The sequence below is a fragment of the Cervus canadensis genome, chromosome 21, assembly GCF_019320065.1.
Source record: "Cervus canadensis isolate Bull #8, Minnesota chromosome 21, ASM1932006v1, whole genome shotgun sequence".
Taxonomy (NCBI): domain Eukaryota; kingdom Metazoa; phylum Chordata; class Mammalia; order Artiodactyla; family Cervidae; genus Cervus; species Cervus canadensis.
Window position 1 is genome coordinate 48,582,601 of NC_057406.1, and position 16,134 is coordinate 48,598,734.

At 43.0% G+C, this 16,134-nt stretch overlaps 1 protein-coding gene across 1 annotated transcript in view; it reads left to right on the forward strand.

Annotated features, from left to right (window-relative positions):
- Nucleotides 1-16,134, forward strand: part of ANO4 (anoctamin 4) — a 424,034-nt gene that overhangs the window by 17,915 nt on the left and 389,985 nt on the right. Inside the window, exon 3 of the mRNA XM_043441305.1 lies at nucleotides 7,416-7,667. Coding sequence (XP_043297240.1) covers nucleotides 7,416-7,667 — 252 coding nt within the window. The remainder of the gene's footprint in view (nucleotides 1-7,415; nucleotides 7,668-16,134) is intronic.

Genomic DNA, 16,134 nt, shown 5'->3' on the forward strand with positions numbered 1-16,134 from the left:
CAGTGGTAAAGAATCTGCCTACCAATCTAATGCATCCATGTGTAAAATAACAACGAATTAGTGTTACTGAATGCTAGGTATGCTTTGGGGGATTCTGTACCACCTGCCCTATCCCCTGACATCTCAGAAATAACATCACCTGTCTTAGCACATGGCCTCCTCAGAAACTTGAAGTCTGCAGCTTGGGGCGTGTGGCTCTCTATCCCTCCCTCCCGGAGGAGGGACTCCCTGCAGATACAGTAGGGTCCTAGCAGAACACAACATGCTCACCTAGCACTACTCTTTGGGGGAAGTACAACTAGGATAGAAACATTATCAGTAATAGGAAGACCTAAGAAGCACATTTCTTGAAAAGAAAAAGCCAAGAGAATTTCTAGAAGGGGAGACTGAGGAAGGTTAAAGTTAGAGATCTACCCTGGTAACATCCGTGGAGCCATGTCAGTGGATGATGGGAGGGAAGCCAGGTTACAGGGCCTTGAATGAGGCCCTTGAATGAGGGCCTTGAATGAGTAATGAACTGTGAGTAGAGATGTCTCTTAAGACACTTGTCAATGAACATGGAGGGGTGGCTAATCCTCACAACAGTCCCATGAGATGGATGCTGTTATTTCCTCCATTTTACAGATGAGGAAACAAGGGATGAGATGAGGAGGGAGGCGGGAGGGGGGTTCAGGATGGGGAACACATGTAAATCCATGGCTGATTCATGTCAATGTATGGCAAAACCACTACAATATTGTACAGTAATTAGCCTCCAACTAATGAAAATAAATGAAAAAAATAAATAAATAAAATGGGCTTTAACTTTTGGAGTCTCTAAAAAAAAAGAAAAAGTTAAAAAGTAAGAAAGAAAGAACACCTGGGTGGTAAGAGCTGGGATTTGAGCCCAGGTAATCCAACTCCCGTTGGACGTCACTCTTGTGAAATTGCCATGGGTCTAGTCAACTGTGGCCACCATGTCAGGGTATTATGAACTGAATTTGTTTCTCCAAAGATAGATTGAAGCTTTAACCTCTGGTACCCGTGAATTGACCTTATTTGAAAATAGGGTGTGTACAGGTGTAACCAAGTTAGGATGAGGCCATATGCACTTAGGATGGGGCTTCTAATTCAATGTGACTGGTGTCTTTGTAAGCAGAGGAGAAGAGACACACGAGACATATATATATATGTATATGTGTGTGTATATATATATATATATATATATAGGGAGAGCATTGTGTGATGACAGAGGCAAAGATTAGAGGCTTGTGTCTGCAAGTCAAGGAACTCCAAGGATCGCCAGCAACATTGGGGCTAAGAAAAATGCAAATAACAGATTTTCTCCTAGAGACTTCAGAGAGAGCACAGCCCTGCCAAAATCTTGATTTCAGATTTCTAGCCTCTAAAACTGCAAGAGGATACATTTCTGTTTTTTGTTTTTTAAAGCCACCTCGGTAGCCCTCAGAAGCTCATGTATCAGGGTCTTTAAAAAAACTACTTTATTAGTATCTCTTGGCCGTGACGGGTCTTTGCTGCTGTGTGGGCTTTTCTCGAGTTGCAGAGAGCAGAGGCTGCTGCTTGTGGCCGAGCGCAGGCCCCTCACTGCAGGGGCTTCTCTTGTGGCCGAGCGCAGGCCCCTCACTGCAGGGGCTTCAGTAGCTGTGGCTTCCAGGCTCTAGTGGTGCCCAGGCTTGGTTGCTCTGCAGCATGTGGGGTCTTCCTGGACCAGGGATCAAACCTGTGTCCCCTGCATTAGCAGGTGGATTCTTATCCATGGTTCTGCCAAGTAAGTCCATGTGCCAGGTTCTTACCTATGTACTCACCTCTGAAGAAGAGGTGGGTATGACAGACAATTTTCTCAGAAGGTGATGGGCCCTTGAATGTTGCTTCTGTTTCAACAAACTCAGACCAGCTGAACCCATAAGGAAAATTAGCAGTCTTACAAAAAACCCGAATGAACCTTTGGGCCAACCCAATATTATTTCACATAACAGGAAAGTCTGTTGGGAGGACCTGTTGATTAAGCTGCTCAATGATACTGTGAAAGACCTTCTTCCATTTGCCTTCCTAGGGGAATCTATCTCTGTGGTGGCAGCCAGATGGTCCGGGAATTGCATTGAGACACAACAGTGATCAGAGGGAAAGGTGCTTCGGTGCCTTCCTCAGGCATTACTTGAGGAGCTGAAACTTTCCCTCGCAGGGTCTCAGAGGCTTCTCCTCTCCCATTGGGTGGGGTTAAGTCTCATGACCACCCTTCAGCCAATCCCTGACAAAGGAGATAAGATCATCTTTAGACCCATCCTTGCCAGGTGGAGATGGGAGAGGACTAGACCTGCCTGCCCTCACTCACTGGGCTGTGTGTGGGTGGGATGAATTCCCAAACAAAATTTGACTCTGGGAGGATGGGATGGGGGATGGGGGATGGGTTCTGCACAGGGATCAGGCTGTGTCCACTGCCCACAGTCTGTCCAGTACAAACCCTTTAGAAATATTTATAGTAAAAACAGCAAATAATTAACAGCTTTATACTCAGTACTGGGGGAGGACATCTCTGAGTCACCTAGCATTTTGTTTTTTTTTTTTTAGAGCTCTTTTTGTTTCTTTCATCTCCTGGACTGCTAGTGTCTCATCTGTGAGGGAATTCCATTTAAGAAAACAGCATACCTCTGGACTTCCTATTAATGTAGTTCTTTGTAGGAACCTATGTCCTGACAAAAGAATTGCCAAAAAATCCAATCCATACAAAAAGTGACTCCTTCTGAAAATTTTCTACTTATCTGTGAGACCCTTGTAAAATTCCTTATATTTTTAGTAAATGCCCATTTACCATGTATGACAGATTTAAGAATTTTAAAGTTAATTAACATCATGTTTTTTTCTCAAGACCATCTCTAATTTTGAGTGTTCCTTACATGTCTCTTTTTAGGATTTGGGGGCCAGTGAGTGCGAATGTTGACATGTAACTCAAAGGGAGCTGGGACCCCTTCTTCTGGCCCACCTAGAGACAGGGTGATGGGTAAGAGAGAGTGAGTAGGCTACCAATGTGACATTTTTATTACTTGCCTCTTAGACACTTGGACTCCAGCTGTCCACCAGCTGTTGGACAACCAACCACCCAATATCCTTTGACCTTATTACTGCTATTAAATTTTGGCTGGTCTGGTTTTATTCCATCATAATTATGCAGCTCTTATTATAGCTCATTTGTATCAATAACATGAATTAATATATTTGCTAATGAACTCCATTTCTGCATTAAATGATGTGGAAATTTCCTAAACTTTTATAAAGGACTGTGAACAATATTTTTTCAAAATTAAGCATGTTATAAATAAGCTATCATTTTATGAAAGAAATGGTAAAGCCTGAAATTGTGGATGGTTCAGAGTTCCTTCAGACTTTTAAGTCTAATGCTTTCACAGTGTGTGACAAATATTGTACACCCTGTTCTGTATAATGACTTCCAAGGAGCTTGGAATATGGAAAGAAGAAGAGGGGCTTAATCGAGTTTCCGAATGAAACAATGAGGCAAGGGAAAACATGGCCCCATAATTGTTCTTCTTGTAAAAGGATTCTTTGGTGTAAGTAGGAGGTAATACGTTCTCACAATTTTAATAAAAACGTGATGGAACATCAGTTTAAATGGAGCCTCCTCGAATTTCCTTTCTATGGCCCAGTACACTTGTAGGAGCTATGGGAGATCCATGAGTATTGATCACAAGATAAACACACTTGCATCAGAGGTTTAGTCCAACACACAGTGTCGGAGGCAGCCCTGGGGTCAGTAGCATTTGCTTCAGCCTCCGCTGCAGCTCTGGCCCCATTGAAGTTCCGAACATTGAGAATTAGCATTCTCTGTGATTATCCTCAGGGGCTCCATAGCCCTCACCAGAGGAGTCCCTCATCTCACTGCCTTCCATTTACTCACCTTTCAGGAAGGTGACCAACCAAGAAGAGCTCAAATAGTCCAGTTCGCGTGTTCTCGAGTGTGTCAGTGTCTCCCTCTCCTTGTGAATTCTGGTCCATTGAGATCTCTCTATGAAAAATGGTTTGGAAAGGAATAAGTGACCTCAGGGCCATTTGTGGGGGAAACAGACTCCGGTTCCATTTTCTAGAATCCTTCTTGTTGCCTGTGCTCTTAGTGAGGCAGGGTAGCTTTGAGGACCAGAGCACTTGTCTTCAATAAGCCTTAGCTTGAATCTGTTATTTGTGTCGTTATTGACCTTGGGAAAGTAATAATTTCCCTTAGCCTTTGTTTCCTAATCTGTCAAATGGGAATATTAGTATGTTCCTGACAGGGTTATTGTGAGGTTTAAGTGAGGTGGTGCTGATAGATCCCTAGTGCATTGCCAGGAAGCGTTAGACAGGATCATAACTTCTAGTAGATTTATAATTTTGTTTTTGGATTTATCATTTTATGACAGTGAAGTAGAGTGTTCATTTCTTGGCATCAGCCATGACTTCAGTGTGGTTGATTCCCACATTTACAGCTCTGATCCCATGTCTCCTGATCCTCATTGCTTTTGTTTTTCAGCCTAGTGCCAAACATTTCCAGATAGATATTTCCAGTAAAACTCTTATCTCCTCTTGTCTAAAAACACACTCAACCTTCCTCAGCCCTTGCCAGGCCAGTCCGTCTGATGGCCATAGTGAGGATTCACTTTTCTGTTTGCCATAAGTCTTCTCTGACATCTTGCTGGACAAAGCCCCCTGGTGGCCCCAGACTCCTTTCTTTCCATCTTATTGTTGTATATCTCACTGTACTTCTTTTCCTTTCTTGCTGCCAACACTTAGATTTGGTCCCTTAGTAATGCTTTCTTAGCTTCTACATTGTAGCCTCTGTGTCACCTCCTTGTCACTGGTCTAGGAAGAATTCTGTGAACAGTGGGTATCTACTGAATGCCAGGATAAAGAGCCAAATAAAGAAACACTGGGAGGGAGTTTCAAAGATGATTAAGATACCCTCTGACCTTGAGGGATGCTCAGCTCCTGAGGGAGACACATAGGAAAAAGGAACACCTGGCTGTGAAGTATGGGCAGAGACTGTCCGACATGTGCAAGTCAAAGGGTCAGTCGCTCAGTCCTGTCTGACTCTTTGTGACCCCATGGACTGTAGCCCGCCAGGCTCCTCTGGCCATGGGGTCTCTAGGTGAGAGTACTAGAGTGGGTAGCCATTCTCTTCTCCAGGGGCTCTTCCCAGCCCAGGGATCAAACCCAGATCTCCTGTATTGCAGGCAAGTTCTGTACCAACTGAACCACCAGGGAAGCCCCGTCTGACATGTGTCTGTATTCAGGTGGCTTCACGCTAGTGTGGGGGGGCTGCCCAGACAACACTCTTCGAGTCATCGGGATCCAGGCAGGCCTCCCACCGTGCTGTCCCTTTAGGGCTTTCTTGGCCCCTCGGTACCCTCTCCCCCATTTGGACTGTCTCCCCTCACCCCTCCAGTCCCTACACCCAGCACCTGTTCCAGGGGCTGTCTTTACTCGGCTAAGTCGGCTTTGGGAAGTCGGAGGAAGCTTCCCAAAAGGAATCAGCACCAGAGGAGGCAGGGACAGATTCTGGCTTTTGCTGCTGTCTGTTTGATTTTGCCAGTCCCCACTTGAAAAACTTAGTTAGAGTTATTGCTTTGCCTAATAAGTAAACTCCAATTTTCTTACCTTGGCGTTTAAGACCCTCAGCTATCTTGCACCAACCTACCTTTGCATTTTTATTTTTTTCCTGACTGTACTTACATTGTATTTCTAAATTCTCTATCTTGGCTGCAGATGCAAAGGCCTGCAGAGGTCAGGCATGTAAGATAAATTAAGTGAGGCTGGGAGTAAGGCGTTAGGGAGTGGGGGGGACTGTGGCCGACAGGAATTCCTTTGTTCCACTTCAGTAGAGTGGCTCTGTGGTTGCTTCAGCTGACATTTGCCACACGGGAATGCAGTCCAGTATTGCTAGATATTTAGGGGAAGATCAAGAGGTGTTTTTTTTTTTTTAATATTTATTTATTTATTTTTGTCTCTGTTGGGTCTTCGTTGCTGCACGCAGGCTTTCTCTAGCGGCGGTGAGCAGAGGCTACTCTTCCTTGCTGTGTGCGGGCTTCTCATCATAGTAGCCTTTCTTGTGGCAGAGCATGGGCTCCAGAGAACAGGCTCAGTAGTTGTGATGCATGGGTTTAGTTGCCCCATGGCATGTGGGATCTTCTCAGACCAGGAATTGAACCTGTGTCTTCTGCATTGGCAGGCAAATTCTTTACCACGGGACCACCAGGGAAGCCCTGAAAATCAAGAGATTTTTAAAGAGATAACAAAGCTGGATTTTGTTGAGACTGCTCTAGATTTTTATTGTTGTCAATTTTAATTTTGCTTCAAATTTAGAAAAATGTAGGCTAACAAAACATAGCTACAGAATAAATCTGTTCTTCTGGTTGTTCTAGACTACAACCCTTACCTAGAAGGCCAAGTTCATGCCATCTTTTCCATGACCTAGTTCCTCTACCGAGAAGGGCTTTGTCTCCCAAAATCCTGAGGAATGTTCTTGTCCTACTTTAGTTCTTTCATCTCACTTTGTATTCTTGTTAGTTGTAATTTAGGAGAAAGAACGTAGGTTTTGGAGCCAGACAGATCTGGGTTTAAATTCTGCCTCTGGCACTTACTGGCTGCTTGGCCTAGGGAAGATCCAGTTTCCTCATCTACAAAACTGAAATAGTGGAGAAGAGGGCAACAGAGGATGAGATAGTTGGATGGCATCATCAACTCAAAGGACATGAGTTTGAGCAAGCTCTGGGAGATAGTGAAGGACAGGGAGGCCTGGTGTGCTGCAGTCCATGGGGTCTCAAAGACTCATGCACGACTTAGTGACTGAACAACATCCCCATATAATTGCTGTGAAGGTTACAGTCACTTTTTGCAAAGTACCTAGAATGTAATCAAAGTGAAAGTGTTAGTTGCTCAGTTGTGTCCAACTCTTTGCCACCTCATGGACTGTAGCCCTCCAGGCTCCTCTGTCCATGGGATTTTCCAGGCAGGAATACTGGAGTGGGTTGCCATTCTCTTCTCCAGGGGATCTTTCTGACCCAGAAATTGAACCCAAGTCTCTTGCATTGCAGGTAGATTCTTTACCATCTGAGCCACTAGGGAAACCAGAATGTAATAGACCTTCATGTATTTTTTTCATTGTAATCACAAGTCTTATCTCCTTTATTAGACTCTGAGCTCCTGAAGGACAAAGACTGGGCACCCAGCACCCAGTATGTGCTTGATAAACACACATTGGTTAGTTAACAGGATTCATCAAGTGTGACAATTCCTGTCTGCTTATTAGTAACATGAAGCCTTATCTCAAGTGGTGTTTTACTGACTCTCAGCTAAGACTTTTGGGAAATAAAAGGGCAAGATGATGTGATGTTTTGATTGCCGATCCTGACCTTATGTGTCTGTCTTGCCAGGTTACGATGTTGCAGGGCCTGTTGCGATCGGGCTCACCCACTGGAAAAACCCCTACGCACAAGGCAGACCCACCCTCCCGTCAGAGCTGCCTCTCTTCATCTCCAAAGATGCAGGCGTCCCAGTGTATCACCGCTCCCTCGCGCGCAGGACTGAGCTGGCCACGCCTCTGTCTTGCCCAGCCTCACTGTCCATCACTCCAGTGCCTTCGTATAGCAGCAGCAGCCAGGAGACCCTGAGCCAGGACACTGCAGGTAACAGCGTTGGCTTCCTGTTAGAGACTCAGGACACAGTGTGTCTAAAGACTCCTCATGCGTCTGCCTACTGAATGGATTGCGTCCGTATTTCTGCTTGTGTGATGCTATGGACCCCAACAGTTCTCCCGTATTTGCTGGCCTTTAAATAGCTTGGGTGTATCAGAAATAAGGTCAGATGTGTTCAGAAATATTTGACCTGAGCATTAGTTCTGTTTGGTGTGATGTCATCTAGAAATCAACTCTGAATCAGAATTCCAGGTTTTTCTGTAGGACTTGTTGTTTGTTTAATTTCTACTCTCTAAGTAGTGATAAGACATCAAAAAGTTTTGAATACAGTCAAGCTGGTAGTCAGTTACTATCAACACGTGATGCTCCACCAGTTTGATCTATGTCAGGGGTCTGCCCATCACTGCCAGTGGGCCAAATCTTGGCTGCCACTTGTTCTTTTTCAGCCCAAGAACTAAAAATAGTTTCTATTTTAAATGGTTGGTAGCTTAGTCTGTTCAGGCTGCTATAACATAAGACCACAGATCAGGTAGTTCATAAAAAAGCAAATTTATTTTTCACAGTCTGGGGGCTGGAGGTTTGAGATCAGGATGCCAGCATAGTTGGGTGAGGACCCTTTTTTGGGTCACAGACCTCTCGTAGTGTCCTTACATGACAGAAAGGGTGAGGGATCTCTGTGGGGTCTTTTTTGTAAGAATGCTAATCCCAGTCACGATGGCTCTACCTTCATGACCTAAGCACCTCCCAAGGTCCCTACCTCCTAATACCATCATATTAGGCATTAGGATTTCAAATGTGTACATTTTGGAGGGACACAAACATTCATACCATACTGTTGGAAAAAATTAAAAGGGTGATAATCTTTGAGACATGTGAAATTCAGATTTCAGTGTTCATATATAAAGTTTTATTGGGACACAACCACTTATGTATTTGTCTGTGGTTGCTTTCAGGTGACGAATGGCAGACTTGAGTAACTGTGACAGAGATGGAATGGCCTGCAAAGCCTAAAATATTTGCTGTTTGGCTCTTTGCAAAAAATGTTGACCACTGATCTGTATGATCTTTGGGGCTCATGACTTACACAGTCAGGGCAAGAAGAATATTCACAGCATCTTGCTTTGAAATTTATTGCTTCCATTATACTTTGAGTTGTAGAAAGCTTTACTTAGGCAAGAATGGCCAGTTAATTAAACATTTCTAGAGTCTTGAGTTGGAGGTTTAAAATATGCAAAATCTATCCTGCCACTATTTTTTTCCCGTACAGATACAACACTTAGAGATAATGGTTTAGGCAGAGAAACTCAATGCATAATTTCTGTTCTGGAGATAAATTTTTGAAGGTTGACACTCAACATTTCACAATGACACTCAACAAATTCACAGATGCTGCCACCTAGAGGTGAGACACTGATGGTGCAGAATTTCCAGATGATCAAGAGCAGTCTCTAAACAGTGGATTGCAGACTTCACTAAATGTTCAGAGTCCCCAACTGCTTAGAAATGAAGATGCCTGGGCTCTATCCAGGGGATGCTGTGGGCATGGCACCGAGCAAGCTTCAGTGTCTGCTTCCTGCAGGCTGCTCCCTCCTGGGAGTTTTATTCCTGAGTTTCCCACACACCCCTTTGGCTGTCACAAGCGGGACACACAAGAGTCTTCGGTTAAGTGGCTGGGTGATGTTGCAGACTGCTGGGGGATATTCGCATACCACTAGCTCCGCAAACCTGAGCATCGCTCTGGTTGTCCTGATCGAAGGTCAGCTGGAGAGCAGAGAAATCGTGATCTGAAGTGTGAACATTCTCCGTATTTATGTTTGAAATCTCCTGCGCTTTGATTTATCACGATTGAAAACTGACTCTGCCTGCTTTAAAAAGTTGAGTAAAATCAGAAGTTAAGAAAAGTGCTGCTTTTGGCCTGGGTAGCTGCGAGGTTATGGCATTTCGTGGCAAAGAGGAATGTGAAATGGCAGCTGCCAGATTAACATTTTATCACGTTTCCCTTTGAGTTGACTTTTCATTTTCTTTTTCCATAGAGCCTCACAGTCTGATTTTTGGAGGAGGTTTCTATTTTTAACTTGTAGGTTTTCAGAAACAAATGAAAAGCCCGTATTTCTCTTCAATCCTAGGAACTTCCTGTTAGCAATAAAATGTTGAATTTTTACAAGCAACTGGTTTTTAGTAATAATAATTTGCGTATTTATAAAGTAAGCCTGACACTTAATGATACATTAAACAAGCAGGTAGTATTTTATAATAGAGTATTATAGCTCCTGGTGTAACTTCTGTGAGTCTAAATTATGTTTATCTTTTGGTTAATTATTGCATTTGTTGATTTCTTACAACAGTTTATTGATTTTAATTGCATTTTTTTGGTGTGAAAGCTTCCAGTTTCATTTTTCCTTCTTGGTTTCTTTTTTCTTTTTGCTGCATCTTGCAGCGTGTTGGATCTTAGTTCCCCGACCAGGGATTGAATCCATACCCTCTGCATTGGAAGTACAGAGTCTTAACCACTGGACCACCAAGGAAGTCTCTCCTTCCTGTTTTTAATAATAAAGTTAATTTATATAAACATATATACAGACAGACACACACATATATATTTGATTCTGTTGCTAGTTTGAAGGAAACTCTGAGCTAAGATAAGTCACTTTAGCTCTAGGAGAGTGTCCTACAGTTTCCAGACGGAGTCTCCTGCTCTGTTTAATGGCGCCACAGTCCATCCAGACCCCAGCACCCCAGCAAAAACTGGGTTTTTTCATGCTTTAACCCTCTGCTGCCGTCAGCCTCCACACCCAGCTGACCAGCATGTTCACTGTCTACTCTAGAGATGTCTCTGATCCAGAGCATCCTCTCCATCCCCATTGCATTATCTCACTCCAGCTCTCATGATCTCTACTAGAGGAGCCTCCCCATTCTTAATTCTTCTATGTCCTTGGGGCTAGCTTTTCCAAATTCATCTCTTCCTCTGTTTTCCACTCTTTCTCCCTCTCTCCATTCCTCTCCCACTTGAAAATCTCTGTTGAGAGAAAGAATGGAGAGAGAGAATGTTTTTAAAAAGATAATCACTGAGCGTTTCCCAGAATTGTTGAGAGACGGAAATATTTTGATTCAAGAAACACAGTAATGCCGAGCAGAATAAGTAAAAATAAATCTGCATATAAACATATTGTGGTGAGTCAGCAAAAGACAAAGAGAAAAATCTTAGTAATCTGAGGGAAGAAGCAGATTTACCACAATTGAGAAACAATTAAGGAGGAAGCCTTTCCAATGATAATGATAGCGGCCAGAAGACAGTGAATCAATAACTTCAAAGTGCTGAAAGAGGTAATGGTCAGTTCAGAATTCTGAATCCAGCTAAGTGATCACTGAAGCGGGGGGTCAGCATTAGAACATTTTTGGAAAAAGACTGGGAAAGTGTACCCAAAGCACAGCTACTGAAGAATGACTGTAAAGCCTATTTAATTTTTTTTTAATATTTTTATTTTAAAAAATATTTATTTATTTGACTGTGCCAGGTCTTTAGTGTGGGATTTTAACTTTTAGTTGCAGCATGTGGAATCTAGTTCCCTTAACAGGGATTGAACTGGGGCCCCCTGCACTGGGAGTGCAGAATCTTAGCCCTTGGACCACCAGGGAAGTCCCCTGAAGAGCCCATTTTAGAAAAGAAGGAATTTGAGCCTAGAAGAAAAGCTAAGATGAAAGAAATAAAGAGAGGAAGAAATACATGTTTAATTAGAAAGATCCCTCTAGAAGAATGGTTTTCAACCAGGGATAATTTTATTTCTTGGGTACATTTGGCAATGTCTAGAGGTATTTTTGGTTGACACAGTGGGGCAGAAGGTATTATGAACATCTACTGATGCTGAAGCTGAAACTCCAATACTTTGGCCACCTGATGTGAAGAACTGACTCATTTGAAAAGAGCCTGATGCTGGGAAAGATTGAAGGTGGGAGGAGAAGGGGAAGACAGAGGATGAGATGGTTGGATGGTGTCACTGACTCAATGGACATGAGTTTGAGCAAGCTTTGGGAGTTGGTGATGGACAGGGAAGTCTGGCGTGCTGCAGTCCACGGGGCTGCAAAGAGTTGGACACGACTGAGTGACTGTACTGAACTGAATGGGTAGAGGTCAGGAATGCGGCTAACCATCTGCAGTGTATGTGACATGGTCCCGTGTTCATCATTAATTCTTAACACTGCCTCTTTCCTTTGCGTTTCTCTTCTTATATGTTGTACCTTAACCTTGCAGTAGGCCCGCACCTTTATGGCATTTCCAGGACTGTGATAAACTATGGCCTTCACACTTTGGTTTTCCTTTTTCTTTGTTTCTTTGTGTCCTTTGACTCTTCCTAAATTGTATCTCATTCTGCATATAGGTCTTTTCTTGTTCACTTATACCAATTTCTCAACCTTGGCACTATTGACATTTTGGGTTGAGTAATTCTTTGTTATGGGGGCTGTCTTGTGCATTGTAGACATTTAGCAGCATCTCTGGTTTCTACCTGATGGATGCCAATTGTGACAACCAGAAATATCTCCAGACAATGCCAAATGTCTTCTTGATTCTAAAATTGCCCCTAGTGGAGAAAGTGAAAGTGAAAGTCGCTTGGTTGTGTCCAACTCTTTGCGATTGCATGGGCTATACAGTCCATGGAATTCTCCAAAATACTAGAGTGGGTAGCCTTTCCCTTCTCCATGGGATCTTCCCAACCCAGGGATTGAACCCAGGTCTCCTGCATTGCAGGCAGATTCTTTATCAACTGAGCTATGAGGGAAGCCCCTAGTTGAGAAACACTGATCTATACTAATTAAGTCCAGTGCAGTTCTCTGGACTTCTGCTTAATGGGAATAATATAATCTAATCATTGAGGGTGGGGTTCATGACTTGTAATGAGTTTTACCCTATATTTAGGGCTTCCCTTGTGGCTCAGCTGGTAAAGAATCATCCTGCAATGTGGGAGACCTAGGTTTGATGCCTGGGTTGGGAAGATTCCCTGGAGAAGGGAAAGGCTATCCACTCCAGTATTCTGCCTGGAGAATTCCATGGACTGTACAGTCCATGGGGTCACAAAGAGTCCGATATGACTGAGCGACTTTCACTTCACCGTATATTTAACATGAGCCTTTTGCAACCTGTGCCCTAATCAAAAACATGGAGAGAATCTCTTTCCAAAGAGGGAGGTTTTCCCCTTGAGAATACAGGTTAACACATTTGATATTTGACCCTCAGCCCCCAGGATACAGTCATCTGAAATTGTGTCTAAGTCAGAGCTCCTCCATTTGTGTTCAAGACCAGTGGTAATTCCCCTGCATCTACATACACAGGATGAGCAAGAACTCATCCCTTTTGTATTATACCTTCCACCCCAGTCTCCTGGGGCTGTGTCTCACAGCCTTCATATGCCGTCTCTTGGTAGAGCTGGGTTTTAGAAAGTGATCGTAAATCCAAACATTTCTCATGGATTTTTTTTCATTTATTTTTATTAGTTGGAGGCTAATTACTTTACAGTATTGTAGTGGTTTTTGCCATACATTGACATGAATCAGCCATGGATTTACATGTGTTCCCCATCCCGATCCCCCCTCCCACCTCCCTCTCCATCCCATCCCTCTGGGTCTTCCCAGTGCACCAGCCCTGAGCACTTGTCTCATGCATCCAACCTGGGCTGGTAATCTGTTTCACACTTGATAATATACTTGTTTCAATGCTCTTCTCTCAGATCATCCCACCCTCACCTTCTCCTACAGAGTCCAAAAGTCTGTTCTATACATCTATGTCTCTTTTTCTGTTTTGCATATAGGGTTATCATTACCATCTTTTTAAATTCCATATATACGCATTAGTATACTGTATTGGTCTTTATCTTTCTGGCTTACTTCACTCTGTATAATGGGCTCCAGTTTCATCCATCTCATTAGAACTGATTCAAATGTATTCTTTTTAATGGCTGAGTAATATTTCATGGTGTATATGTACCACAGCTTCCTTATCCATTCATCTGCTGATGGGCATCTAGGTTGCTTCCATGTCCTGGCTATTATAAACAGTGCTGCGATGAACATTGGGGTGCACGTGTCTCTTTCAGATCTGGTTTCCTCAGTGTGTATGCCCAGAAGTGGGATTGCTGGGTCATATGGCAGTTCTATTTCCAGTTTTTTAAGAAATCTCCACACTGTTCTCCATAGTGGCTGTACTAGTTTGCATTCCCACCAACAGTGTAAGAGGGTTCCCTTTTCTCCACACCCTCTCCAGCATTTATTGCTTGTAGACTTTTGGATAGCAGCCATCCTGACTGGCGTGTAATGGTACCTCATTGAGGTTTTGATTTGCATTTCTCTGATAATGCGTGATGTTGAGCATCTTTTCATGTGTTTGTTAGCCATCTGTATGTCTTCTCTGGAGAAATGTCTGTTTAGTTCTTTGGCCCATTTTTTGATTGGGTCATTTATTTTTCTGAAATTGAGCTGCAGGAGTTGCTTGTATAGTTTTGAGATTAATCCTTTGTCTATTGCTTCCTTTGCTATTATTTTCTCCCATTCTGAAGACTGTCTTTTCACCTTGCTTATAGTTTCCTTTGTTGTGCAAAATGAAAGGGAAGGAAGCTGTGAAGTGACTGTCCTCTGCTCCTGATCAATACTCATTTCCCAAGAGTCTGTCTTGTCATTGGGATGGAAGATGTTCACTTAATCTTTCCTAGCAATCTCATATAGGGTGTACTAGTGCTTCTATTTGTGCAAACACTGAAAACTGTGCTATGAATTTGCTTGAGGTATAGAGTACCTGAGGAGAGGTACCCACTTAACAGCACAAATTCAGTTTACTTCAACAAATTGTGATGAGATATACTCAGAGTTGATGCCAAAAGAAATAGGGGAGAATTACATTTCAGAGCTAGGGTGCCACAAAAAGTGACCCTGCAACTTGAGTCACTGATGTGACCAGGAGATGAAAATAATCTGATCCAACTGGGATACTGGTGTGCTGCCTTTTAGAGATGCCCAGAGATGCTCATGGACCTGCCCCTGTTTGCATACTATGGGCCCAGCTAGTCTTAAAGCCCAAATTCCTGCTTCAGTGTTAGCTCAGCTGAATTCATGGTACAGCATAATGGGAAGGACAGCCACCCTCTCCAAAAAGCCAGGGCAACATAAATTAGACGTAGTTTCTAAATCATGATACCTATAGTGGGCTTCTTACAGACAACACATAGTTGGAGCTTGTGCTTTTATCCATTCTTTGGATCTGTCTTTTAACTGATATAGTTTAACCATTCACATTTAAAGTGATTATTGATAGAGCTGGGTAAATATCTACCACGTTTGTAACTGGTTTCTATTCATTGCATTTGTTTACTGTTTCTTCTTTCCTCTCTTGTTTTAATTGAACATTTTATATGATATTTAAAATGGAATGGACCCTATATGCGAGACAGCAAAAGAGACACAGATGTAAAGAACAGACTTATGGACTCTGTGGGAGAAGGCGAGGGTGGGATGATTTGAGAGAATAGCATTGAAACATGTATATTACCATATGTGAAACAGATCGCAAGTCTAGGTTCGATGCATGAGACAGGACACTCAGGGCCGGTGCACTGGGATGACCCTGAGGGATGGGATGGGGAGGGAGGTGGGAGGGGGGTTCAGGATGGGAACACATGTACACCCGTGGCTGATTCATGTCAATGTATGGCAAAAACCACTACAATACTGTAAAGTAATTAGCCTCCAATTAAAATAAATAAATAAAACAAAACAATAAAAAAATGGAATGGGTACCTACCCCCTTATTTCTCTGCCTTTAAAACATTTTCCTTTTGTCAAAACGTCCCTGAAGGGGTAATTCAACTTTAATTGTATGTGATGGAATGTTTCCTAGTAAAGTTTATATGGAATGTAGTGGGTATGGTTAACCTGCTAATGTTGGGAAGTTGTAATAAGTGAAACCACTTGTCCTGGCTTTCTGGAAGGTGATCTGTGGTTTTCTAGAATATTGGCTGGGTAGAAGATGTCACAGTAGAAGGGCAGGCATTTGAGTAGAGGTTGTTCAGATGAGGAACCGGTATTCCAAACAGTGGGCAGTGCATGGAGACTGATCTCAGAGCAATTAGGGGTTGTGTGTCCTCACAGTCAAGCTTGAGCACTGAATGCGTTATATATAGAGATGTTGTTATAGGGGGTCATTGGGTTCTCTGGGGCTATTACTTTGGTGGTTCAACTTTTTTTGGCATTCCATGCGTTAATTGACATTTGGGAGCAGACCGAGAATCTTAACCACCATGTATATGCCACATCTCTGAGAAAACCTGAGGTTAGTTGGGGACTGCCTGCATTTTAGAACTAAGAGGATGGTTGGGAATGTTTATTTGACACGAGAACTGGCTGAGAGAAATTAATCACCGAGCTTTCTTCAAGTTTCCTAATTTCCTCTTGTTCTCTTAAGTTTGGCTGTATCGTT